The following is a 25,577-nucleotide window of genomic DNA, read 5'->3' as shown; positions in this document are numbered from 1 at the left end:
TAGCTCGACAAAATCTCTTCATGCTTTCAATTGCAGTTGACTTTCCAATTTTTACATATTCATCAATGACATCCGCTGACAAACCGTATGTCAATATTCTAAACACAGTTGTGATTTTTTATAGAGTAGATAATCAAAATCTTTCTATCCCATCAGCGCATTATTCGAAGTACGTATCATGAGCTTTAATTGTATCAACAATATGAAGGAAAAAATTCCGGTACATCCAATACCGACAACAAAGCATATATACCGTCATTAAAGCGTGGTTTATCTAAAAAATAATCGAGAAATAAACTATAATCAGCTGCTTCATGATCTCAATTGATTACCAAATGACCTGGAACGGAGCCAACTCTGAAAACTTTATTATTTTGATATTCTTGCAAATGTTGCAACATATAGTTGTTCATGCGAATATTTTGCAAGATTACTTGATGCTCTTATGCAATAATATCATCTAAATTGAAAGATGATAATGATAATGATAATGATAATGATAATGATAATGATGAAGAGTAATTTTCATCATTATTATTAGATGAACCTCGAGAGTATAGAAATTCATTTTCAGAAGACAAATAAGAATATTTGATTTGATTTTGAAATGATTGGGAATCCTGAGTTGTTTTCCGAAATGATGTTCATTTTTATAGATTGAAGAATATGTAGAGGTATTTTACCTAAAGATAAATTTTAGATAAGGATGAAAATTCATCCGACGTTTGAGATTATGATGAAATCTATCCGACAGTTGAGATCAAGATAAAATCTATCCTGGAAGGATTTTGAGAAGTTTAAAGATGTATGTGAGTACGTGATTTTTGCCCGACTAAAATATTCCTACATAATTCACAAAATAGGATTTTTCTAATTATTTTATTTTTTATAGAATTTTTAGGAAATTTGTTAATTAATTGTTTGCATTTAGTTGCATTTTTTTTGCATTTTTAACATTTTTAAAATCATAGAAAACTACCAAAAATATTCAAATCATCATTATATAGCATTTGTATGTCTTAATTGCATTTAGAATCTAATTGCATAAGTTGAATGCACTATTAAAACAAAAATCACAAAAATATTGCTCATTTTTTGTTTCTACTTTTAAATTAGTAATTTCGTTCATTACTTTTAAAGTTAATTAATTGTTCAAATGTTAAAAATAGTTAATTAGGTTTATTTTACAATTAGATTTTTTGATTTAGGACCTAATCTAGATTTTTAGTTAATCAGTGTAGGATGTTTAAAATAAAAGAAAAGAAAGAAGGAAGAAGAGAAAATAAAGAAAAGGAAAAAGGGGCGATTTGGGCCAGCCCAATTGTTCCCAATTCCGCCCTGCTCCAAAATCCCTCACCCGGTCCAATTCCTCCTTTACCAAAACGATCCTGTTTCACTTAATCTAATCTTGACCGTTCATTTCCCTAATCCAACGGCCCTTAACTGATCACCCTTTACACATATAATTGTCCTAAACACCCTCATACCCCCAAAACCCTAGGGACAACTTCAGTCGTCTCCCTCACCTCTCTCACTCACCTCCGCCGTCGCCGCCTACCGGGAATCGCCCATGGCGGCGATAATACTCCAAACCACCCCAAATTTGTACCCTACACTCCCCACACCCTCCTAAACCTTATCCCCCCATTAATTTCCCCAAAGTCCACACCCATCTTCTTCAATTTCAAATCTGAAATTCCAAAAAAAAAAAAACCTAATCCGTTCCTCCTTCTGATTTTTAATGATTTCAAGGCTCGATTCGAGCCGAAATTTATGCCAATCGATTGTTCTCAGTAAGAACAATCGATTAGTGTCATTTTCGGCTCATTTCGAAGTTGCCGGAGTCCGGTCTATTCATCGTTGGCGGCCAGATTTCATCAATTCCATCGTTCGTCGTCTCGCCTCATTCGTCGTCACATTTCTGGTCAAAAATCAGTATACCTTCCTCTCTTGTTCCTTTGTTTTTTCTTTTCTGTTTTGAAATCATCAGTTAAGATTTAGTTTTTGATTTGTTTTGTTAATTGATTCTGATAATTTAGTTTAATCGTATGTGTTTAGGATAATTGAATCATTTTTAGTTAATTCAGTAATTTGGTTTGGGTTTAATGTTAGTTTGGCTCTGTTTTGTTTATGCTTAATAATTGATTTTTGCTAATTAACAAGTTTAATTTCATAACTCGTTTTAGTTAATTTCAGTCATACCCCAATCTCATTGCATATATCATTGTCACAGTAATTAGTTTTAATTGTTCAAAATCAGTTGTTTTCTCTTATTTGACCTTCTGAGCTGCTTTGATTTTGGGACTTAGTGGTTTGCTGGGCTTGACAATAGAAGGCCCATTTAGTTTGGTCCTAAGCTTGTCAGTCATTTGGCCTAAGTCTTGAATGATTGGGGTAAATACAGGGACCTTGCAAGGTAGTTTAGGAATTGAATTTGAAAGAATCTTATCTATAACTGCTTGAGAAGGTTCTAGAATAGAGATAAAGGACTAAAATGTAATAAAACAACTGAATTAAATCAGATTTTGGGGTTTAAAAGGTTAAAATCAGAAGTAAAAGGGTTAGAAAAATGTGAGTAAATATCTGAATGGGAGTTATACAAGATACTATTTTCCTGATTTTTAGGGAGCTGCAGAATATTCCCACACCCCTCTCTCATACCTATCATCTTGCACTCTCACCTTCTATAAAAAAGGACTCATACTCCCTCATTTCACACGTTAATACTCAGCCTGATTCCTCTCAAAATACAACCAGAAATAGATAGATTTTAGAAAGGATTTTTTGAAATTGGATCCTCTTTTTCATTTTTCTGAGACTGCTTTCTTCTAAAAATACTGAAAAATTCAAGATTTGAGGTAGTTTTCTCTGGTTTGCTGCTGCTGTTGACTAGTTGTGCTTGAGGTTCAGCCTTGAAGCTAGGAGTATTGCTTGGTTTTCTTGGTTGCTGTCTTCCTGCAGTAGTTGGGTTTATTTTTCTCAGGGTTCTGACCTTTATTTGGTCTTGTTAAGTGTTGGTTTTCGGCATCTAGGTATATTCTGAAACCTCAAAATGTTGAATTTGACATTTTAATAAAAAACTGGTATTCTATTTCAAATGCTGCTGTGAATTTTGTTTAGCTGTGATCATTGATTCTGTTTGCTGTAGTTTTAGTCAAGGTGTAGCTAATTGGTTTCAAGTTTAGTGAGAGTTGTAGAATCTTAGTTTCATGATTGAAATGAGTTAAATCTGTATAACCTTCATAAAGTTGGATCCAGACTTGGTTTACTTGCACTCAATAGAGCTAATTGTTATTATGAAATTTACAGCATTTTGAGTAGTAACCATTGAGCATTGTTTGAATTAAGGACATGGAATCAGTCCACAACAACTCATGTGTAGATCAGAGTAAATCTTTATTGCATCAGGAATATGTAAAGTGAGAATCTGACAAATGGAGTGAGATTCAGGAAATTGATCCTATGGGAGAGGGCTCAGTTGAAATAGTATCAACTCTAATAAAGTTTTTGACAAGTACATTCCTGTTTTTAGTTTATCTTGTCTAGTTAGGCAAATTTGATTAGCGGACAGATTTTGTAATCTTAAATTCCATTGTATTGAGTTTTCAGAAATATGTGGTTGGATATGTTAGATGATAATTACGGCTGTTTACTTTAATATTGTTAATGGCATATAGATTACTATTAGTGAAAACTTTGCAATTCCAACTACATTTAGCATTGTGTAAAATTCTCGCGAACTCCAGTGCTTGTAATTAATTAAACTGTTAGCCAGTAGTTTCTTTTCCATTCCTAAATTCTCATTTTTATTGAATTGTTAGTTACTGCTTCTTTGTGTAATATAGCTTTCCTGTGCTATTGGGCTCGTCATGATGGTCCAATATTCGTTTTAATCAGGCTAATTGCAATTGGGCCAGACCCTGAGGGTTTTTGGAGCCCAATTTTTTATAAATTGAAAAGAGTCAAAAGACTCTATGAATCTGCCTTTGAAGTATAACTCCATGTCCAGGCCATACGATTTTTGGGGAAGTGCATGGTTGGCCACTAATAACACATGTATTTACTTTTAAGCCACCGTTTAAAATGTCTTTAGTATTTAGCCACTGCTTTAATAAACTTTAACTGTCCGGACGAAAATACCCTTCTGCTTATGTCCTTAACTTCAGGACTACATGTCCTTAACTTTTCAACTTGGAACTCTAAGTTCAGGACTTCAAGGCTACATGTCCTTAACTTTTGAACTTGTAACTCTAAGTTCAGGACTACATGTCCTTAACTTTTCAACTTGGAACTCTAAGTTCAGGACTTCAAGGCTACATGTCCTTAACTTTTGAACTTGTAACTCTAAGTTCAGGACCAAGCGTCCTTAATTTTTGAACTTGTAAGTCAAGTTGAGGACTTATTGTCCTTAACTTTTGAACTTGTAACTGTAAGTTAAGGATTGCTTGGCCTTAACTTTTGAACGTGTAACTATAAGCTAAGGACTGTCTGCGCTTAACTTTCGAACTTGGAAATCAAAGTTAAAGACCTATTGTCCTTAACTTTTGAACTTGGAAATCAAATTTAAGGACCTATTGTCCTTAACTTTTGAACTTGTAACTGTAAGTTAAGGACTGCCTGTCCTTAATTTTAGAACTTGTAACTGTAAGTTAAGGACTGTCTGTCCTTAACTTTTGAACTTGTGTCATTAACTATTGAACTTAACTTTAGGACTTCAAGACTACATTTCCTTAAGTTTTGAACTTGAAACTCTAAGTCCAGGACCATATCCTTAACTTTTGAATTTAACTTTAGGACTACATGTCCTTAACTTCTGGGAAGGAATTGCATTTCCTATTTACTCATCACTCTTTTTCTTATTTTCACAACGTCATATCTTAATCTTTTTTTAAAATCTGGAACCTCTCCCCATTCTCCTTTTGCTTTTGTAATCGTTTCCTTATGTTCTTCATGCTTGTTTAGCTTATCAACAAGAACTATAACCAAAGACATTTAACATTCAGTAGCATTAATAGAAGTTCTTACCATTTGGTGCTCTCGTTGACTTTCCTTACCAATGGGTGAAGGTGAGGTTCCGAATACACGATTGCGCACAATGAAACAGTATAAATATACTGCATTTCTGTTTGGGAAAAGAGATAGAAGAAAGGGTAACACAGTCTTTTTATATTAATTTTAATAGACTAGTAGTTATTATTGCTAAGTATTAAAAATGCTGGATAAAAAGTAAATACCAGCTTAAACAATGGCTACCCCACGCCATTTCTACTACGATTTTGGAGTCTGTCTTTGGCCCATTCTATTGGACCAGTTGAAATCCTTAATAAGAGTTTTTCTTTTACCAACTCATCACCCCAGCGAACTTATGTAGGTAGTCCATCCAAAATAATTCATAACTAATGACCTTCATGTTTTTATCTCAAACTTAGATATTAAACAATTGAGAACATCGTAGTTTGCTTTAAGCGCGTAATTAAATTATCACGGCTATAGGTACGGTTGTCGTGGCATAGTTGTAATACTTAATCCCCAATTTGGGTGTGCATTTCATGTGACCCGACCATAACTCAATAATAATAAAATAAACATATTGTAAATCGCGGGTGCATTTTATGTGGTGCGGTTTGCAATGGGTACCAAAACGACAAGTGTACGACATCGTGACTTGTTCCAGAAATAATTTCATAAATAATTAAAAGTGTTAAAAGATAAAAATGCAAAATAGGTTTAAAATATGTATTAAATCAGATAATTAGGCCAATTATTGATAGTTGAGCGACCGTGCTAAAACCACGGAACACGGGAGTGCCTCACACATTCTCTCGAGTTAACAGAATTCTTTACCCGATTTTCTATTTTTGCAGACCATAAATAATAGTCAATTTCCTCGATTTGGGATTTAAAATAAACCGGTGACTTGGGACACCATAAATTATTTCAAGTGGCGACTCTAAATTGAATAAATAATCCCATTTCGATTTATGCCATTTAAATTGGAAAAACTCCCTAACCCTCGGAAAAAAGGAGGTATGACAATGTTTGCTGGAAGTAAAAAAGTTTGAAAGCTAGGCTCTTCTTATATATCATCGGAGTTTGAGACTCCTACTCATGTTTCACCTCTAGTATCATCTCCTAATTTATCATCATTTTCACTAAATATGAATGAGGATGTTGCAGGTGATTCCACATCATCAGAACGGCTTATTAGGGCGAAGAAAGCAAAAATGAAGAGAAAAATCGATGAAGGTTTTTCATCTACTATAAAATAGTCCAATCAGAAAATAATTGGCTTGTTGAGTTGTTGGCAGTTAAGTGCAAACAAGCAGCGAGATATGGGGATAAAAGATAGAACTTTGAAACTAAAAGAATTTAAACAGGAAAATAAAATCTTATTGACGAATTTAGATTCTATTGATGATCCAAATATTCGTGAATTTATTCGACAAGAACAAAAACGAATAATGGATAAAAGAAGTCAACAATTTCAACAGCCACAACCACAACAATCATATGCCTCTTACACTTAATATTTTAATGATATTGATGGATTTGAAATCGACCTACTAGAGTACTAAATTATTATTATAATTTTCTAAATTATTATGTTATTTTAATCTATGCCAGTCGCTAATTTAATAAATATTTAATTTTATGTTATTTAATGAACATTGTGTTATTTATTAACAACGTATTATATTTTATATTTGCACTTTTTATTTTTGTGATGGTTATATTTTTTTTATACCATTATAACTTACAATAAAACTAATTACAATTTTATATAAAGAATAATATATATGAAAATTAATACACCAAAATTAAGATGTAAAATTATAAGGATATTACATAAAAAATAATTAGGTATATTAGAGACCTAAATTAAAAAGGTAAAATTTATAATATGTTAAATTAAAAGTGTTATATAATAAAAGAAAATAAAATATTAATAAATAGTGTTACACCAAATAATTATCACAACGCCTCCTCAAATCTCTAGTCAATTTGTCTTGATTTTGTCATTTAGGAGCTATTGCGAAGAGACATAAGATCACTTCCAACCTTACACTAAATATTACACAAATCCTATTTTAGATTGGAGCACCAAAACACCAAATATTATACCAAAATAAATTTTTGGTATAATATTTAGTGTAAGGTTGAATATGGCCTTATGTCTCTATGCAATAGATCCTAAATGACAATCAGGAGAAATAGACTAGAGATTTGAGGAGGTGTATATTGTCGCGACAAGTAACAGAAGACAGGAAAAAGAATGATAAGAAAAAACACTAGGGACCGCCAAAAACTAAGGGTGTTAAACGGGTCGGGTCAGCCCGGTTCCGGACCGGCCCAGACCGGTTAAATCGGAACCGGCCTGACCCGGTTAAAGGGGGCTGGGTTGGGCTGGGTTATGAGGGACGCGTGGGTTGCTCCATTTACGTTTGGGATACCGGTTACCCGGATCGGTCCAACCCGTTAGGTGAACAGGGGAGAAATTCAAAAATAGCCAGATTTACAACTGGTCGTTCAAAAATAGCCCAGTTTCAAAAGTAATTGAAATTTAGCCACTTTTCATGTAAAGATAAATCTGAGCGAAAACACTGTTCAAAACCCGGAAAATACGCCAGTATATTATACTGGAGTTCCAGCATAAGTATGCTTGAACTCCAGCATATTATATTGGAGTTCCAGGATAAGTATGTTGGAACTCCAGCATAATATGATGGAGTTCCAGCATAAGTACACTAGAACTCCAGTATAATATACTGGAGTTCCAGCAAGTATAATTGTCCAGTATAATATACTGGAGTCAGCAAAGTATACCGGTCCAGCATAATATGCTGGAGTCCATACACAGGTGCACCGAACTCCAGTATATTATGCTGGACCGGTCTCTGTTGCAGCAAAATAGTGGCTATTTTTTATTGACTTCATAAACGTTGGCTATTTTTGAATGACCAGTCCGAAAATTGGCTATACCGTGCTATTTTTACGGTGAACAGTGTTCATAAACCGGTTAACCGGCCCGACCCGGTCTAACGGTAAACTTTTTTTTTAATTTTTTTTTTAAATTTGGGCCAGATTTGACCGTTGGCAACGGTCCATTTCAGAAAATGGTCGTTGCCCAACGGGTGAATTGCACAAATAGCCCAATTTTGTTTTTTTTAAAAAAATTAACCCCCCTTTAAAATCTATAAATACCCCCCCCCCCTATATTCCTCATTTTTCACTCATCTCTCAATTCTCAATCTCAATTCTCATATTCTCTCATTCTTCAATCTTCATTCTTCACATATTAAAGTGCAATCAATTATTTGACTTTTTTTTTTTTGAATTTAATTTATCGTAGTATTTATTTTTTGAAGTTTGAACAATTGAATTTCAAAATTGGAACAATTGACGTTTCTTCGTGGTAACATTGGAGTTGTGGAATCATCAAGTGCTTAATTTATTGCTGAATTCGGTGCACTCCCTCCAACTCTTTTTCTTATTTACTATTTTATTTGCATATTTATTTGTTTTGTTGCTAGTAGTTAAATTTTTACAATATGTTTAATGCTGCAAAAAGAGTTTGTAACAAGATTACTAATCGGGAAAATAAAAAAAGAGGTAGTACTTCAGGTTCAGCATCTGGTAGTAATTTAAATACCTCTCTAAATATTCCTGAAATATTACCTGATAATAATATAGATTATGAACAATTGCAGGAAGATTTTGGTATAGATGATAATGAATTAGAAATGGAAGATGAGATACCACTTACACATAGTAGTGTTGGAGCTGCTAGCAGGGGTGGTGGTCGTATTGCTAGTAGTAGACCACATGTGGCCCCAACTAGTAATCGTAGAAAAAGAAGTAAGGTTTGAAAATTCTTTGAGGAAATAGAAGGTACTGATAGAGTTAAATATAAACTTTGTAATGATACTTTTAAACATAAGACTGGGGGACAATTAGGGGGGACTGAGATACTTAATAGACATATGAGAATTGAGCATCCTATAGAATGTGGATCTGATGGAGATGGAAATCAATCAACTCTAAATCCTACTACTGGTGGTCTTGTGAAATATGATAAAATGAAGGATCGTGAGGAGTTAGCAAAAATGATTGTTTTGGGTTGTCTACCTTTTTCTTTTGCTTCTTCATCATATCTTATTATGTATATTCAAAGGTTTACAATCCTTTATTTAAAGGTATCCCTAGAAGTACTTGTAGAGCTGATATCTTTAGACTTCGTGGACAATATCAAACATACATACGTTATTTGTTTAGCCATCTTCCTTGTAGAGTTTGTCTAACTTCTGATATAGGTCATGCTGTTAATGAAAATGGTTATTTGACAATTACATGTCATTGGATAGATGATACTACTTGTATGCAAAAACGTATTATCGCTTTTAGATATGATGAAGATCAGAATCATACTGCTGCGTTTATAAGCATTACTATTTGTGAAGTTGTTGAATTTTATAATCTCAAGCAAAAAGTATTATGTATGTCTTTTGATAATGCTTCTAACAATAATGCCGCAATTTCAATATTAAAACTACATTTGCAACCACCTCTTGATGAAATTTTTCATGTTAGGTGTGCATGTCATGTTTATAATTTAATTGTTAAAAGTGGCCTTGATTTATTTTCAACTGAGATTACTCATGTTAGAAGAGCAGTTGGTGTTATTCAAGGAAATAATAGACAATCTAGAATAAAGAAATTTAAGAATAAGTGTGTCCAGTATAACCTTAAACCCAAATTCATGTCAGACGAAATTGTTACTACATGAAATTATACATATATATTTTTAAAATGTTGCTACAAATATAGATTCTCAATAACTGAAGTTGGTAATGCGCATTGTACTGATCCAAACCATATGTTAACAACTACTACTTGGGAGGTCATTAATGATGTTGTTAAATTTTTACATAAATTTTATACAGCTACTGTTGAGTTTTCTAGAGCATATTACCCTACTGTTACTATGGCTTTAGTACATATAGCTAAAATTTCTTTTCTACTCTTTGAATTTAAGAAGAAAGAAAAATATAGGGATGTTGTTGAAAAAATGCAAGCAAAATTCAAAAATATTTCTTTCCAATTCCTCCGATTTACTTAATTGGTGCTGTTTTAAATCCTTCTATTAAGATGTCTGATTGTCACCAATTAATGAATGCTTTATATACTTATATGGAGATTGGATCAACTGAAACCCCAGGTTTATATACTTGCATGAACAAGCTAAATAAATATTTACAACAATTATACAATTATTATGCAAATGTAATTAATGATGCTGCTCTTAATGTAGGCAATGTTAATCCCACTATGCATTGTACCACTTCTGCTACTCTGGATGATGAAGAAGTCCTTGATAGTTTTCATATTTTTTCTACATTTTCTAACACTCAAACCAGTAGCAGCAACATTGATGAACTTCAATTCTACTTGCAGAAGCAAAAAGAGCCTCACACAAAGGAATTTTCACCGTTGGGATGGTGGCATGAGAATGGAAAGCAATTTCCTGTTCTTTTCGCTATGACTCGGGACGTGCTGAATGTGCCAATTTCAACTGTTGCATTAGAGAGTGCATTTAGCCAAGCAAGACAACAACTTGGAGACACCCGTCACTCATTGGGAAGCAATGCTTTGGAAGTTTTAGTATGTTTCAAAGATCGGATTAGATCGGAACAAAGAAATCAAGGACGTGAAGATGTTGATAACCTAGAAGACGAGGAACTTGGAGATATATTAACACATGGTAACTCATCCGAATTTAACACTCCAAAAGAAGGTCACTCAGTTCATATTGATTATGAAGAACTTACTAAGGCAATGCAAAACCTTTGAATTTATTCTTTTTTGGTTAATTTTCTTGTTAAATGTAATTTTGAAATAAATGTAGCACTTGAAATTTATAAGTACAATTTTTTTTCCATCTTATTTGTATTCTTTATATTAATATAACTTACAATAGTTATACAAAATACAAAAAAAAAAAAAAAATTAAAAAATACACTAAACCCAGCCCAACCCCCTCAACTCGTAACCCGTACAGTTCAATTTTTACCCGAATGAACCCGAACCCATTAAACCTGGTAAGCCCCAACCCGAAATCGGCCCAGACCATAACCCGTAAGGATACAAAAAATCCCAACCTAGCCCGACCCGGCCCACCCGTTAAACACCCTTACCAAAAACATGTCTTTGCTTTTATTTGTGCTCCCTCTGTTCCAATTTATGTGAACCTGTTTGACTGGACACAGAGTTTAAGAAAAAATGAAGACTTGAAATTTGTAGTCCTAAAAAACTCAAAAAGGAGTTCACAATATTTGTGTGGTTATAAAAGCTTCTCACTAAGGGTAGAATTGAGAATTTAAGCTAAATTGTTTCCAAATTTAGAAAGGGGCCATTCTTTTTAGAACGGATCAAAAAGCAAATAGATTCACATAAATTGGAACGGAGAGAGTAATTATTATTATCATACACATTGCAGTAGACTTGGTTAATCTGTAAGAAATACAATCCATATTCACTTTATGTCTCCCTTTTTTTTTGTTATCTTTTGTTTTTGTTTATATTTGGGGTATTTCATTTTATGGATATATATATATATATATATATATATATATATATATATATATATATACATGTCCCCTGCCTGGAATGCCATGTCTGCGCCTCAACTCCAACGCATATCACCAGGGGAATTTGCACTGAAACAGCCAAAAGAAAATTATAATTAAAACAAAAGATGCCTGAAAATGATAAGTATATAAATAAAGCAAATAAAATGGCGACTTCCATAATACAGCTACTTGATTCTTCACCCACCATCAATGGCAAAAGAAGAATGTTTTTCTAATTTATTCATTTATTCATCACCTACGATTCGGATAAATCTGTTTAACAGCAAGAAAACCATATACTCCCTCTTTTCTCGTTTTTCAGAATTAACAGGGTAGAGTCATCAATTCTAACTTCCAAGGATCAATTCATATATAAATCTCCTAAAATTAGATGATGCAAGAAGTAGCGGGCAGCAAAATAAGATGCAAGAAGTGGAACAATATCATGAGATTACATCCATCTTCCCTAAGTAATGACATGACAAGTGAATCCAGCTCACTCAAGACATAATTGGGAACATAAAATTTGAACTTTCTTCAACTCTTTTTCAAATGAGTCAAGCCGAGCCAGTGTCCAGGCCTTAGACAAAATTTTGCAGTGTCTTCTTTGAAGGACGAATGCAAGGACATGCTAAAGTCAGACATCCACAACCCATTTCACTCTGCTAGTAGCTAGTTAAGACTCAATATGACCAGGGAAGTGATAATGGCTTACCTCACAAAATGCAATAAATTTTGTTGCCACTTAGAAGAAATACAAGCTGTTTCGAACTTCAACCCTGCAGTCAGAAGAATGCTCAGAGTGAATAGAACACTTTGTCACATATACATCAAATAAATGGTTGACCATTAAGGTTATCAGCATAGGCTATGAAAAGATACTAGAAGAGTTTTAAATTGGAATGATAAAAGAAAACCATAAATGCATGACTATAAAATAACCAGTCAATAACTATGTGAAACATCAATTTGAAAGGAAAGTCTTTCTTCTTTTTCTCCCATTACATTACAAACAAACCCTTTGAAATCCTTCTACACAAAAAAAAAATAAAATAAAAAATGCAACCAACAGAAAAAAGCTAAAAATGTAGAACTTACCCCGAAATTACTATAAGCATTGCCACTGTTCACCTTATTCTCAAATTGCTAAGGAAGTCTGAGAGCCTGAAAGTAACAGTGATATGTAAGATCAAATAAGTCAATTACGGACCGAACGAAATAGAAAACACCTTTCAAAATTGTCACCACAACACAACGAAGAAAAAGTTTGGATGATTGGTGTAACCTAATATTTTTAGCAACCACTGTGCTTCCATCTTCAGAACCAAGATGACGCAGTACCACTACCTCCAGACGGCCATCACGGTATTGATGCTGCAATAGTGGACCATAATGTCCATAAAGCAATCAGGCTTACATTTTGAAACAAATATATCAAAGGCTGTGAACCACAACAATAACAGAGACAAGAAAAGCGGGAAAAAGATAATCAGAAACAAAGAAATACTGCTAACTTGATGAATAGTTCTGTAAGAAATATGTAAAGTTTTACCACTTAGTGGTATTTAGAAAGCCACCCACCCATGGGTGTGTTAGCATGCAAAGAAATATGTAAAGTTTTATTGGAAACATCCATTATGGAAGAGAACAGTCCCCTGTGACATCAAGTAACTACAACCTATATTCATAATCAGAAGGTAATCAATTGCAGCATAACTTCAAACTACAAAACCAAATCTGTCACCAAACTCAGACACCCTCCTCATTCAATAAAGAAACCAAAAACCAAATGACAAAGCAAGCATATGACAACACCGTACTAAATGGGAGTCATCCCTATATCATTAGCACATACATTTCAATCTACGCTAAGTTGGATCACGTTTGAACCGCATGCTCTTCCAAAACTAAAATTCTTTTTTTTGAATTGATTTTTTTTTTTTGAATTGAATCCAAAACTAAAATTCTACTTCAGTGTCATTCAATATTTCAACTGAAACTAAACAACAATTGTCAAACTTACAAACTAGTTATCATTAGAATGTCCAGGGAAAGATATACTATTGATGAGACCCAAGACAATAAGCACAACCTTCACCAATAGGAAGTGTAATTACGATCGTGCATAATAGATGAGTTTAAAGTGATAAGTTGGAAGAGTAATAAATGTATATTTCGTGGTAACGCAGGTATAAGCATGAGGTTATGGAACTAATGCACAACACTAGAGGTGAGAGGGCATTGAAAATTGACGAGCAATCTCTTCTTTTAGCATAGATCTGTCGTAGTCAAACACCATAGTATTTCTCTTCTTTGGGTTTATTGGTTAATTTTTTCAATGATGCCAACCAATTCTACTAAGGAAGACATTTTCCAAACCAATTTGTGTCTACAATTTTTTTCCCACTGTGAAATTCAATTACCTGGAAAAATAGCACCAGATCCAGCCATCCAAGGCTATAACCTCCTCATTTGTTATCGTACCTCATACACCATTAAAAATATGAGAGTACGAAAAACCTATCATTAGGATGGTTGTCTATAAATGTTTGGAAGTACCTTAGAGAGATTATAGTAAACCTAACCAAGCTATTCAACGTACTAATAAGGTGTGGAAAGAGGTTGTTAAACTGGTATTAAAGAGAGAGAGAGTACATTGTTTCTGATATACAAGAACAAAAGAGATATTCTAATTGTAGGGTTCATTATACGAATCGAGTGATGAAACTTTTGGAAAGAGTGATGAAAGTGTGATTAAACTATTGACTTTGGAATATTCATTTTTGACAAGGTAAAGTATTAAGAGTGATCTGAATCATCTACAACAAAGTACTAAAGCTTATGGAAATCTACAGAGAGAGGAAAAAGCATCTCTGCAAAATAATCATTTTTTCCAGATATGGAGTGCTAAGAAAATTCCTTCAATTAATGCTAGAGAAGAAAGAAATTCATATCAAATACTCCCTCCGTTTCAATTTATATGAACCTATTTCCTTTTTAGTCCGTGCCAAAAAGAATGACCCCTTTCTTTATTTGGAAACAATTTACCTTTACACAATAATTTATAGCCACACAAAATATATGTGGCTCATTTTACACCACAAGACAAAAGTCTTCTCTCTTTTCTTAAATTCCATGCCCAATCAAATGGATTCACATAAATTGAAACGGCGGGAGTATATAAAATGTCCTAAAAGATACCCATAATGATTGGCCATAAGTGTAAGAACAACGTGAAGGGAGAGAGAGAGTTTCTCCAGCCGTGCATTCATAATCTGGATCTCCCTTGAGCCTTTACTTGTTTATTCTGACAATGGATGAGCCAACCAACAGTTCACAGGATGAGGTTTCATGGTTATGTCAATTGAACAGATCAGTGAATGAGTCAAAGAGAAACTTGATCAATCGAGATACACTATAGATAATTTGAGTTTCAGGATAAATAGAACCAAACGAAAATATATTCCCTCCAAGTTTAGCCCCATTCATGTACTTAAAGTGGCACTTCATTGCGCTGCAAATATATTCTCTTAATCTTTCCTTGACGGATTTATCATTAATGCGGACTCAAGTCATCCAAACATCATTTGTGTACTGTGGGCTATCAGCAATGTTGTTAAATGCCAGCTTAGCTTAAAATCCCTAAAGCTCAGTGAAGCTCAGGTTGTGCGCTTGCCTTGCCTAGTATGGTGCTTCAGTGTAGGCATCAAGGTTCAAAGGCGGCAGTGCCATCTCTTCACCAATAGCACAATAATAGACAATAAATATATTTGATAAAACGATACATTAGTTGTTAAAAAATGTCATGACTAACTTTTAGTGATCAACAACAACAACGACCCAGTATAATCCCACAAGTGGGGTCTGGGGAGGGTAGTATGTACGCAGACCTTACCCCTACTCCGAAAGGTAGAGAGGCTGTTTCCAGTACGCAGACCTAACTTTTAGTGATCAAGTATAAGAAATTAGAAATTTAGCATAAGAAAACAAGCCACTAAAAGCCTAAAATTACATTTTTTCATCTAAATCAGAAATTTAATATGGTTTTTGAACTTGATGGACATGATTTTAATTGAATATAAAGCTTAATTACAGTTTTTACTGTGTTTTGTCCAAATAATATTTTTTGTGCTTATAGATTTTCTTAATACATTTCTATATTTTATTTTTTCTTCATTGACGGTATTCTTGCTAATGCCCACGCTTTAGTGAGGATTTGTGCTTAAAGCCTCAACAAATTTCAGTGCTTTTTGCGCTTTTGACTACTCGAGCTATCAAATCCAAGCAAACGTAACCGGTCCATCCATCTTTTAGAATTAAACGTCCTCAAGTGTTATGGTTTAAGATGTCAATACATCTAGAATCCATTTCTATAACTTAACAGAAAGAAGCCACCATTATTTGGGGGGGGGGGGGGAAGATATGCTATGTTTACAAGAAAGGCAACAAACCACTGTTGGCATCAAATTCTGAAGACACAGACAGACATCATAACATTAGTACCTTGTAGAAACAACTAGCTCCAAATGGGCAAGTCCCATTGCCAAAGTCAAAGTGCTTGCAGTCAATAGACCTGAGCTCAAAATTGGAAAACGAAGAGTACATCAGAGAGAAAAAGACACTTGCTTTCCCTAGGAACAAGGGGGAAGGGGGAGCATTTTATAGATGCACAAGTTTCAGCAACATAAAGATACACCACCCACAATTAAAAGTTTACTCAGAAAGTTCATGTGCTATATTTTCTGAGAGCTTAGACATCAAGGTAACAGATTTATTTTCATTATACAGAAATTCATCAAAATTAGATTGAACATGTACATTGTGTTGGGGGTGTTGGTGTCAATTGGGAAATGGTGAAGATGTACATTGTGTGTAGAAGCAAATACCTCAAAGGTGTGTTATGTGAAGATACTCAAGCTCCAAAAGAAAAGCAAAAGAAAATATATGTAAATAAAAATAAAAATAAAAAGGGGGAGTTTTTTGAGAAAATTAGAGAGGTAACTCAAGGTTGTTCAATATTAGTAACTAGAGGTCAACAAGAGCTATGCGGTTTAAAAAGAAGCAAAGTGCAAAAGAAAGACAAATGTGAGTAGTGTTCAAGGAGAGTGTAGTCATTTGTATCCCAAATGCTTATCCTACCCTTCCCTAAGCCTACAGTACAAGCTTAAAAAGTCCTTATGGGATCTCCAACCGAATGTTCTTGAATTGGCGGCGAATTAAAATAAGGGCAAGCTTATAGCATGATATTTGTAACATTTGAAATTCTTTGTTAGAGAGCGAGTGTCTTTGCGCCTTTGTCCCTTGTGTTGTTGTAAATATGGTGATTTTGAGACTTTCTTTCTTGTGAGAGCACATGGATTATGATGGATTGGTGACATTGATAAATTTCGAATTGAGTAAATTGAGCATATGTAGTAGATTAGTGCTTTTGAGTCACTTCTTGAGGCTTGGTTGTTGTCATTTAATTAATCTGAAACACCATTGCATTCTTGAGATTGAGTTTTAAATGTGGGAGTTATTTGGTTGAAGTTCACATGCTTGAGCCTAATTATTAGTACCAACCAAAGCCATAAGTGTTGTGCTTAATTGGAGAATGTGATTTGAAATTATAGCGATGTTACTTGAACTTTAGATGGAAGAGCCTCATTGAGAATTTGATTTTGATTTGCTTGAGGACAGGTAGGGTGGTAATTTGAGTCCAAACCCATCCAACCCGCCCAAAGATTAATGGGTTGGGTTATAAACATTTTAGCTCATGGGTCTATTTGGGTTGAGCCCAAGTTAACCCATTATTTTTTATAACTCATTCTGACCCATTAAGCAGCCCAAATACAACCCATGAAACTCACCCAAAGCAAAAGGATCTCAATCCAACTTATCTAGTTGCCCCAATTTTACTTTTTTTTTTTTGTATTTTCAATTTTCTGTTTTTTTGTTTATTTGCACCATCCAACCACCCTAACCCCTCCTCCCCGCGCGCAACCCCCCTCAAATTTTTTTTTTTTGTACTTTTTTTATTTGTATTTTCAATTTTCTGTTTTATTCCAATACTTGAATCTTGTTTATGGGAATATTTATATTTAAAGTTTGGATTAAATATCTTGTGGTGCTTATGTATTGATGATTTTTATTAATATTGAAGTGAGTTGATTGTTACTTTAATTATTCTTGTTCTTTTATGTTTCCAAAGGGATTAGCTAACCCTAGGACTCGACCATTAACTTCGAATTAATCATGGAAAAGGTAATTTGGAGTTGAGAAAGATTAATTAACAAGAACTGGAGATATTAACCCTCACTTTATATATTCTACCTAGGGATAGAATTGAACTACTTGTAGTCACATCGGATGCACTCAGGGTTCGTTTGGTAGGGCGTATAAGAATAATGCTAAATAAGGTGCATTAGTAATGCAGGGGTTAGTAATGCATGAGTTAGTAATGCAAGTATTAGTTATACAGAGATTATTTCTTATGCATTATTTGGTGTGGTGTATTAAAAATTAAAATACATTGCATAATTTTTAAGAAATTTAATTATTTACAAAAATGCCCTCCATATTCTTTAACTTAAGGGACTTTAAAGATAATTTTGTCTTTAACCATGCTAATGCATGCATTAATAGCCTTTGTATAGCTAATGTCATGGTTTTCTATACATTAGCTATACATAGGATAATACCAAATAGAGTGTATAACTAATGCTTGTATTAGTTATACATAGGTTGAAAAAGTGTACCAAACAAAGCATTACTAATACACAAAACTAATGCATGCATTATTTTCTCTAACACACTCTACCAAACGACCTCTTAATCTCTTAATTGTTTTAAGGATAATACAATTAGGAAGTCTTGTTAGTCTTCAGAAAAAGCTAATATAGAATTATTATCCGAGGCTAATTAACATAAACTCGCTCATATTTATAAAATCGTGAAATACATTGGATCGTTACTCGAGTGTAATTCCCCGTATATCCATACTTGTAGCCATTGATCATTTTATTTGCTTTCTAGGTTAGTTTACATTTTCGAATTTAGATATAAATATTTTCTCAAAACCTTTATTAAGTGTTTGACTTAGCATAATAAGCGATAATTCTCTTACATTGCCTAATCGCCTACATATTGTTCTCTGTGGGATTCGACCCCGACTCATAGTTGGGTATATTATATTCCATGCGACCATGTCCGCTTACTTTTTAGTAGTGGATCTGGACGTCATCACAGTACTTGCCAAATAAATCAAAAAACATATGGGACCCTACATTGGGTAAGTTCGAAGTTGAAACAAAATAAAACCACGTCATTTCAAAGCCTAACGAAGCTTTTGGATCGACAGAAAGGCAGATGAAGGTGACAAGAGAATGGGGGTGAGTTAGTTTTTTCTACTCAGTTGATTTTTAGCAAGAGAAACTGAGAAGGAGAGAAAGAAGGTCATAAACAAAATGTTTAGTTTCGTTTATACCAACAAAAAGCTGGTGCAAAAAGGTCCTTTTTTAATTCCAAAAAGAACAAATACTTGATTAAAACCAAATGACACACATTCCTTTTTTCCTACTCATAATCAATTTAAAAAGGTTTACCACTCCTCTCCTCTCTTTATTTGTCTTCTAAATGGGCTACTTTCCTTCCTCTTTCTTCCTTTCTTCCAAAATATATTCCCATTGGGCTGATAACAATGACTACTACTTGGAAATTAGAAAACACATCTCCCACAACACCATAAGCTGACTTTTCAAATCTCACTACCACTAAATGAACATAATTGTTGTCATGAAAAGGATCTTTCTTTTTTGGAAAACCGAGATTTCTCCGAGGGCCAACAGGCACAGAGTTCAAATCTCCACGGGTAATGGGCCATCCTGCTATCCTTCTCAACTTAAATACCAAACTATTGGTCCGTGGTTGGGTTTAGATAAGTACTCTTATCACCGAACCGAAGTGTATAGGTATTATCATTTTTTTATAACCATGGTATCCGGGCCAGCAGAGGCGTACCTCTACTAATTCCACGGGGTACTTGTTAGCTCCCAAAAACACAAGTACTGGGTACCTGTAGGCATTATCATCGAATAGATTACCCAGCTTATCATTCCCTAACGGGCACTTGTGATCATATGCAACAGATTCTCTTAACAAAGTTCCTCTGACATGATTGAAAGTAGTGCCTAATATGTTAATGAATGTGTTGCGACTGCAATTAAGAAAATCACATAAAATATTTTAGGAACTTCCCATGTTTGTTGGACCTCGAGACAAGTTACATCCATGCTAATGCCTAATAGTTCTAAAATCCAGTCAGGTTTACAGAAATCCAAAGGAAAAACAAAGAACACAAAACGGAAAAGGGGAGAGATGAACCTGAGTTTGGCTTTGTAGCTGTCAAGGATATCTTGCTTTTCTTCTTTTGTGGAGTACCAAATGACACTTGGAATGACAAAATACGAAAGCTTCCGGCATACGGGACAGGTCCTAAATGTAGAGTTGATATCAATCCCAGAGGAAGGAGAACCACTGCGCCAATTCCTGATACACGATATACAAAATGGATGATCACACTCAGAAAGGATCCCAAACTTCCGCTCTGCTGCAGTTGTCTTGGAGAGTACACGTTCAAGACACACACAGCACTCTATTTCTTGACTATGCTTCAATAAATCAAGGTGCTTTTGCCTCTTCTCACATGTTTTCATATGCTCCTCTCTTTCTTGAGGCCTGAAAGGATGCAAGCAATGCTTCGCACAGATTGGACATAAATCTCCATGAATGTATGGACATTTTTCTCCCCGTGGACAATTACCAGCAGCAGCAAGAGAGCAAATTGATTGATTAGCTGGATTAATTCTCTTCAACTCAACAAAGTTTTCAATCTCTTCCACATGATGATGCTCTGAATTTTCACTCCATGCAGCTTGGTTGGGAGGGTAAAAAGGTCTGCCTGAAGTCAAATACTCAGCAGAAAGTCCTGCACCATCTGCTAGCATTCCAGGAGATAAGGTAGTGGGAGAAGGATCTGAGTGCAGATGTTGAGCTGGAGCTGACGAAGATGGAGGTGAATGCTGTTGAGAAACTTTAACATGTTCGTATCTACACCTGCTCCCATAGGCACATAGTCCTTTTTGGTAGTATGTGCATACCTGCAACAATAATCCAAGTAAGAGCAATTAGATGCCAAAATGGCTAATCCACTTTGATCGCCAAAAATAGAATGTGCAGAACATTACATTATTTGGAGGGCCTTTCCAAACATGTGAGAACTCACAGTACTCCCCTTTCAGACATGCACCATGTACAAAAAACTTGCAAAGAACCCTGGAAAATATATAAGCATGTCTGTAAGTGCATATGGCCATCTACAAGAGACTACAAATTCATTTACAAATTTCAATTAACAATAAACTTTGCTAATCAATATTTTCCTTTTCTCGGCATAAAATTGTTGATCAAATTCTTTTGTTGTATAGTTATGGTAAAAGGACAAATGATCAAAAAATGCTAGAGTGATGATAATTTACCTCTTCAGATTAACATTGCTAGACATACTCCATCAACAAAAAAAAATATAAAAGAAACAGTAGTAGACACCATATAATAAGCAATTAGTTTAATGTCTTAAGTTCAACTACAAAATTATTTATTTCTTCCAAATGCACAGCACCTCAAAGCACATGACACAAACCGATGGCAGAAAGCTCCTTAGTGGCATCTTATCAGTCATGAACTTTTTTATAGTACATCTCAAGTAAATATGACTGTTAAATAGGTTGTGCGATAGATTAGACTTACACGTATTATATATGAGTGAATACAAGTGACCCACATAAGAAAATATGAGTATACATTGAAAGGTTGAATATAAGGGCCCAAACATTAGCCATTTGTCTTGATACGTTCTTTCGATCTTTTCTCCCAGTTCTATGAACTTTTCACGTGATACCAGAACAACTAGTGGTCCTCCACTCAGGTCTCACCACCATCCATATATATGAGAAATATTTTGGCGCACATGGTCCAAGCAAAAAAGAATCACGTTGGCACAAAAGAGGACATGTCACACAGACCTAATTAGAATAAATAAAAATAGGTATCCTCTCCACGACTCTAACTTAAACTTTTAGATGAGGTGGCTCACATAGTTCAACATGGCATCTCTACATTATAAGAATTACTTCCTGTTCATGTAGTTGGATGTTTCAAAGAAGAGAAAATTGTGCCACGTAGTTGTCCACAATCTGCACCTAAAGTTTCTTTGTCTTACGTGAGTGTTGCCCATAAACCAACAACTCCACAAGAAGAGGAACATAGTGCCAGTAAAATCTAAGAAGTCGCACCAAAGTTGAAGCTTGCACGCACTCATGTACCCACACCAAAGTTGAAGCTTGCACGCACCATCACGCGCTGATCAACTCCCGAGATCTTCATCTTCACGTGCTTCATGTGATGGCACATGAATCTATTTCCGACCATACTATTGTGAGTTTCTTTTGTTATGCAGGATCAACTACTCATTCCAAAGCCGCCCACCGCAGTCTTGGATTTGTCTTACCATTGGAACCCTAGGGCGATAACTAACGACGTTTTCTCGGTGAGGTTTAACACAATTCAAACTGTAGGCCTTTGTACTCGACTTCTAACAATCCTAACCAACCAATTCCTAATTCTTTTAACGACAAGAAACTTGATATGGTAACTTCAGTCAATTCTTGCCGGATTATTTTGGTAACTACATTAGACTTGAATCAAACTTGTGAGTTGTGACCTCTTCTAATGCGTCTCTGATTATCCTGACAAGTTTTCCAATCAACAAACCAATGAATAAGATGTTCCCGCAACTATTTCCAGAACTTATCCTCTTTGTTTCATGTTTCAACTATTTGACGGTCCTTCAATTTGTCATAAGGATTCAGAAAATTTGGTCACGAAAAAGATGGAATCTATTACTTCTCAACCTTGACATCTTCCATTCAATCACATGACACAAACATTCAATGAACATCACCACAAGATTTATGTTGAAACACATATAATCATAAGAATATACATCACCGTAATCAAAACCTAAGCATTACGATTGCAAAATGGAATTAGAAAAAAAAAACTATAAAGATCATTCAAATCCTAATTAAAACAGGGCAAAATGATAAGGCGAGACCAAATAGAAACCTTACCTTTTCGACATGGCATCAAACTATCGACTGAAAGTCGATAGCCTAACACTCCGAAGTTGAAGAATTGAAAAGCCAGAGCGAGAATTGAGCGTAATGGCATATGTGGGGCTAGGGCTTTTGCTTTTGGCGATTCGATCCCACTGCTAACTGCTGAGGCTAGTTTCCCCCTCTTCTCGACCTTCCGTTTTTATAGTTTTTGAGGTGTGGACCCAACGTTAGAAAATGAAAACTTGGGAGGGCGATTTGGAATATATGGGGCAGAATAGCCTAAATGACACTTATACTTGTGTCACTTTGTCATGCCGGCCCCCAAACTTATCATTGTGCCAATTGACACTTATATTCGTTCAAACCATGTATAATAAATACTTATGACATGAGGTTGATCCTATGTGTCATATTTGGCTTTAGTGCGTGATTCACACGCCTGTAAGGGGCGTGAGGGTAGTTTAAAAAGCCCTAACGGTAATATTGTGGCTATTTAACATCCATTTTTCTCTTTCTACCTTATTCTCTATTGTTGAACATTATAGAAACTGATTTCTATCAAAATTTGATGTATTTTTCTTTCTCGTGTTAGCTTTAGTGAAAAATAGAATTTATTTGCGGTGATTCTTCATTGCCCATCAATTTTTGTCATCTCCTTTTCTTTTCAAGGCCGATTTTTTTTTCTTCTTCGACAAGAAATAAGCTATTGCGGCGTCTTCTCCTTCAGCAATGAAGAAGGACCTTCGTGTTATTGTGGAGTTGTTGCAGATCTTAAAATGTCACGAATAACCACCAATCCTAGAAGAAGATTCCTAGGCTACCGAAGATATGCGATTGGTGAAGGTTGTGGCTTTTTTCGATGGGTTGATCATATAATTGAGGAAGAAGACTACAAGACTCTTCTTGCGGGTCTTATTATGAAGAGTGATCGATGCAATTGTCAGAGAAGACAAGGAAGGTCAAAGTTCAGAGTTGCTGCTATTATAATTATGGTTGTAGTTGTTCTAATGTTAGCTCTTGTGTTATGTATTTAGGATTGATAGCGTACTTTCTTATTTCCTGGGTTTAGGCTACATATTTTGTGTTGATGTAAAAAAAATTCATGGAATATATTGACAAAGGGAACATTCAAGTCGAAAAATTATAATTTACCATTACAACAATAATACTTCCACTACTAATGTCATGGCTTGTTATAGGTAGTTAATAAAACATCTAAAATAAGGAAGTTTCTTTACAAAATATTGTCTATGATAGGCAGACAACAAAAACATCCATAATGAAGTAGCTTTACAAAATATTATATACCATATGCAGTTAATAAAAATATCCATCATTAAGTCTTCAAAATATGAGTAGATCACTTCAATTAATATTTGTTGTGTCTTGGTTATTTGGTGTGGATTGTGTCTTTGGTGTGGCTTGAGTGGTTTTAATAGAGTTTCCTGTGATGACCCGAAAGGTCATCACTTGTTTAAAAATAAAATTTCACGTTCCGAGGTCTTAAAACCTCTCTTAGCATTACCTCGATTTGCGTGCACAGTCCGAGCGCATAGCCAGAAAGCCTAAATGTGAAAATCTATGAAAAATGATAAATTTTGACTATAAAATGAATTAATTTGACTTTGGTCAATGTTTTGGGTAAACGGACCCGGACCCGTTATTTGACAGTCCCGGAGGGTCCGTAGGAAAATATGAGACTTGGGCGTATGCCCAAAATCGAATTCCGAGGTCCCAAGCCCGAGAAATGAATTTTTGAAAGATATTGTTTTCTGAAAAATATAAAGATTTTTGAAAGTGAAATGTTATGTGAAACATGTGGTATCAGGCCCGTATTATAGTTCCGGAGCCCGGTATAGGTTCAATATGATTATATGTATTGTCGGTAAAGTTTGGTAAGAAACGGAACCCATTTGGCGTGATTCAGACCTTAAATGCAAATTTGATGTTTAAAGAAGTTTTGAGAAATTTCATTGATCTTGAGGTTTATTCGATGTTCGTGATGTTATTTTGGTGATATGAGTACACGAATAAGTCCGTGGGATGTTTTTGAAGTTGTGTGTATATTTGGTTTGCAGCCCCGAGGACTTGGTGAGTTTTGGATAGGCCACAGGGTGCATTTTGAACTTAGAAGAATTGCAGAAATTTTGCTGGTATGATCAGGCCTGCAATGCGAAGCCTGGCTCGCAAATGCGATATCGCAAATGCGAGGGCTTGGTCGCAAATACGAACCAGCCCAGGCTTGCCTTATCTCGCAAATGCAAGCTATGTTTCGCAAATGCGACCTCGCAAATGCGAGGATCCCCTTCGCAAATGCGATGTATGCTGAGAAGGCTTGAGGTCGCAAATGTGACTTATTGTTTGCAAATGCAAAAAGCCCAGATTTCCCAAGGGTTCGCAAATGCGAGTTTCCCTTCGCAATTCCCAAGACAGCAGAGGTCGGAGTTCGCAATTCTCATATCTGAGACCTGCAACTTTATACTTAGACGATTTTAAACCCATTTTTCATATCTTTTCAAAACACAAATTCCTTTGGGCGATTTTTCAAGAACAACTCTTCTTCCAAATCGATTGTAAATTAATTTTAACTCATTTCCTTCAATCATTAACATCTTTTAACATGATTTCAACTTAAAATCAATGGTTTTCATGGGGAAAATTGGGTGTTTTGTGTAGAACCTAGGTTTTTCAAAAAATTGGGAATTTAAACCTCGATTTGAGGTCCGATTTCAAACAAATTATATATTTGAGTTCATAGGTGAATGGGTAGTCGGGTTTTGGTTCGAACCTCGGG

At 34.9% G+C, this 25,577-nt stretch overlaps 1 protein-coding gene and 1 long non-coding RNA gene across 3 annotated transcripts; one reads left to right on the top strand and one right to left on the bottom strand.

Annotated features, from left to right (window-relative positions):
• Nucleotides 1–1,507: 1,507 nt before the first annotated feature.
• LOC104228933 (uncharacterized) lies at nucleotides 1,508–3,639 on the top strand. The gene is made up of 2 exons (XR_711472.1): nucleotides 1,508–1,935; nucleotides 3,349–3,639. It is a non-coding gene; the product is annotated as an uncharacterized lncRNA (long non-coding RNA).
• A 7,756-nt stretch (nucleotides 3,640–11,395) lies between these two features.
• On the bottom strand, nucleotides 11,396–23,013 carry LOC104228932 (E3 ubiquitin-protein ligase makorin-like). 2 transcript variants are annotated; one of them, XM_009781483.2, is made up of 8 exons: nucleotides 22,796–23,005; nucleotides 20,852–20,939; nucleotides 19,989–20,764; nucleotides 16,131–16,200; nucleotides 12,913–13,001; nucleotides 12,726–12,791; nucleotides 12,343–12,406; nucleotides 11,396–11,714 (listed from the first exon to the last, which is right to left on the bottom strand). In XM_009781483.2, the coding sequence occupies exons 1-6, from the start codon at nucleotides 22,804–22,806 to the stop codon at nucleotides 12,755–12,757; spliced, it is 1,071 nt and encodes a 356-aa protein (XP_009779785.1). In that variant the 5' UTR covers nucleotides 22,807–23,005; the 3' UTR covers nucleotides 11,396–11,714; nucleotides 12,343–12,406; nucleotides 12,726–12,754. The 2 variants fall into 2 exon arrangements, with proteins under 2 accessions (XP_009779785.1, XP_070012436.1); XM_070156335.1 differs by lacking the exons at nucleotides 11,396–11,714; nucleotides 12,343–12,406; nucleotides 12,726–12,791; nucleotides 12,913–13,001; nucleotides 16,131–16,200 and adding an exon at nucleotides 17,658–19,821 and having other exon boundaries at nucleotides 22,796–23,013.
• Nucleotides 23,014–25,577: the final 2,564 nt, after the last annotated feature.

The sequence above is a fragment of the Nicotiana sylvestris genome, chromosome 9 (genome assembly GCF_000393655.2).
Source record: "Nicotiana sylvestris chromosome 9, ASM39365v2, whole genome shotgun sequence".
Taxonomy (NCBI): Eukaryota; Viridiplantae; Streptophyta; class Magnoliopsida; order Solanales; family Solanaceae; genus Nicotiana; species Nicotiana sylvestris.
This window is presented reverse-complemented; position numbering and strand designations above follow the sequence as displayed.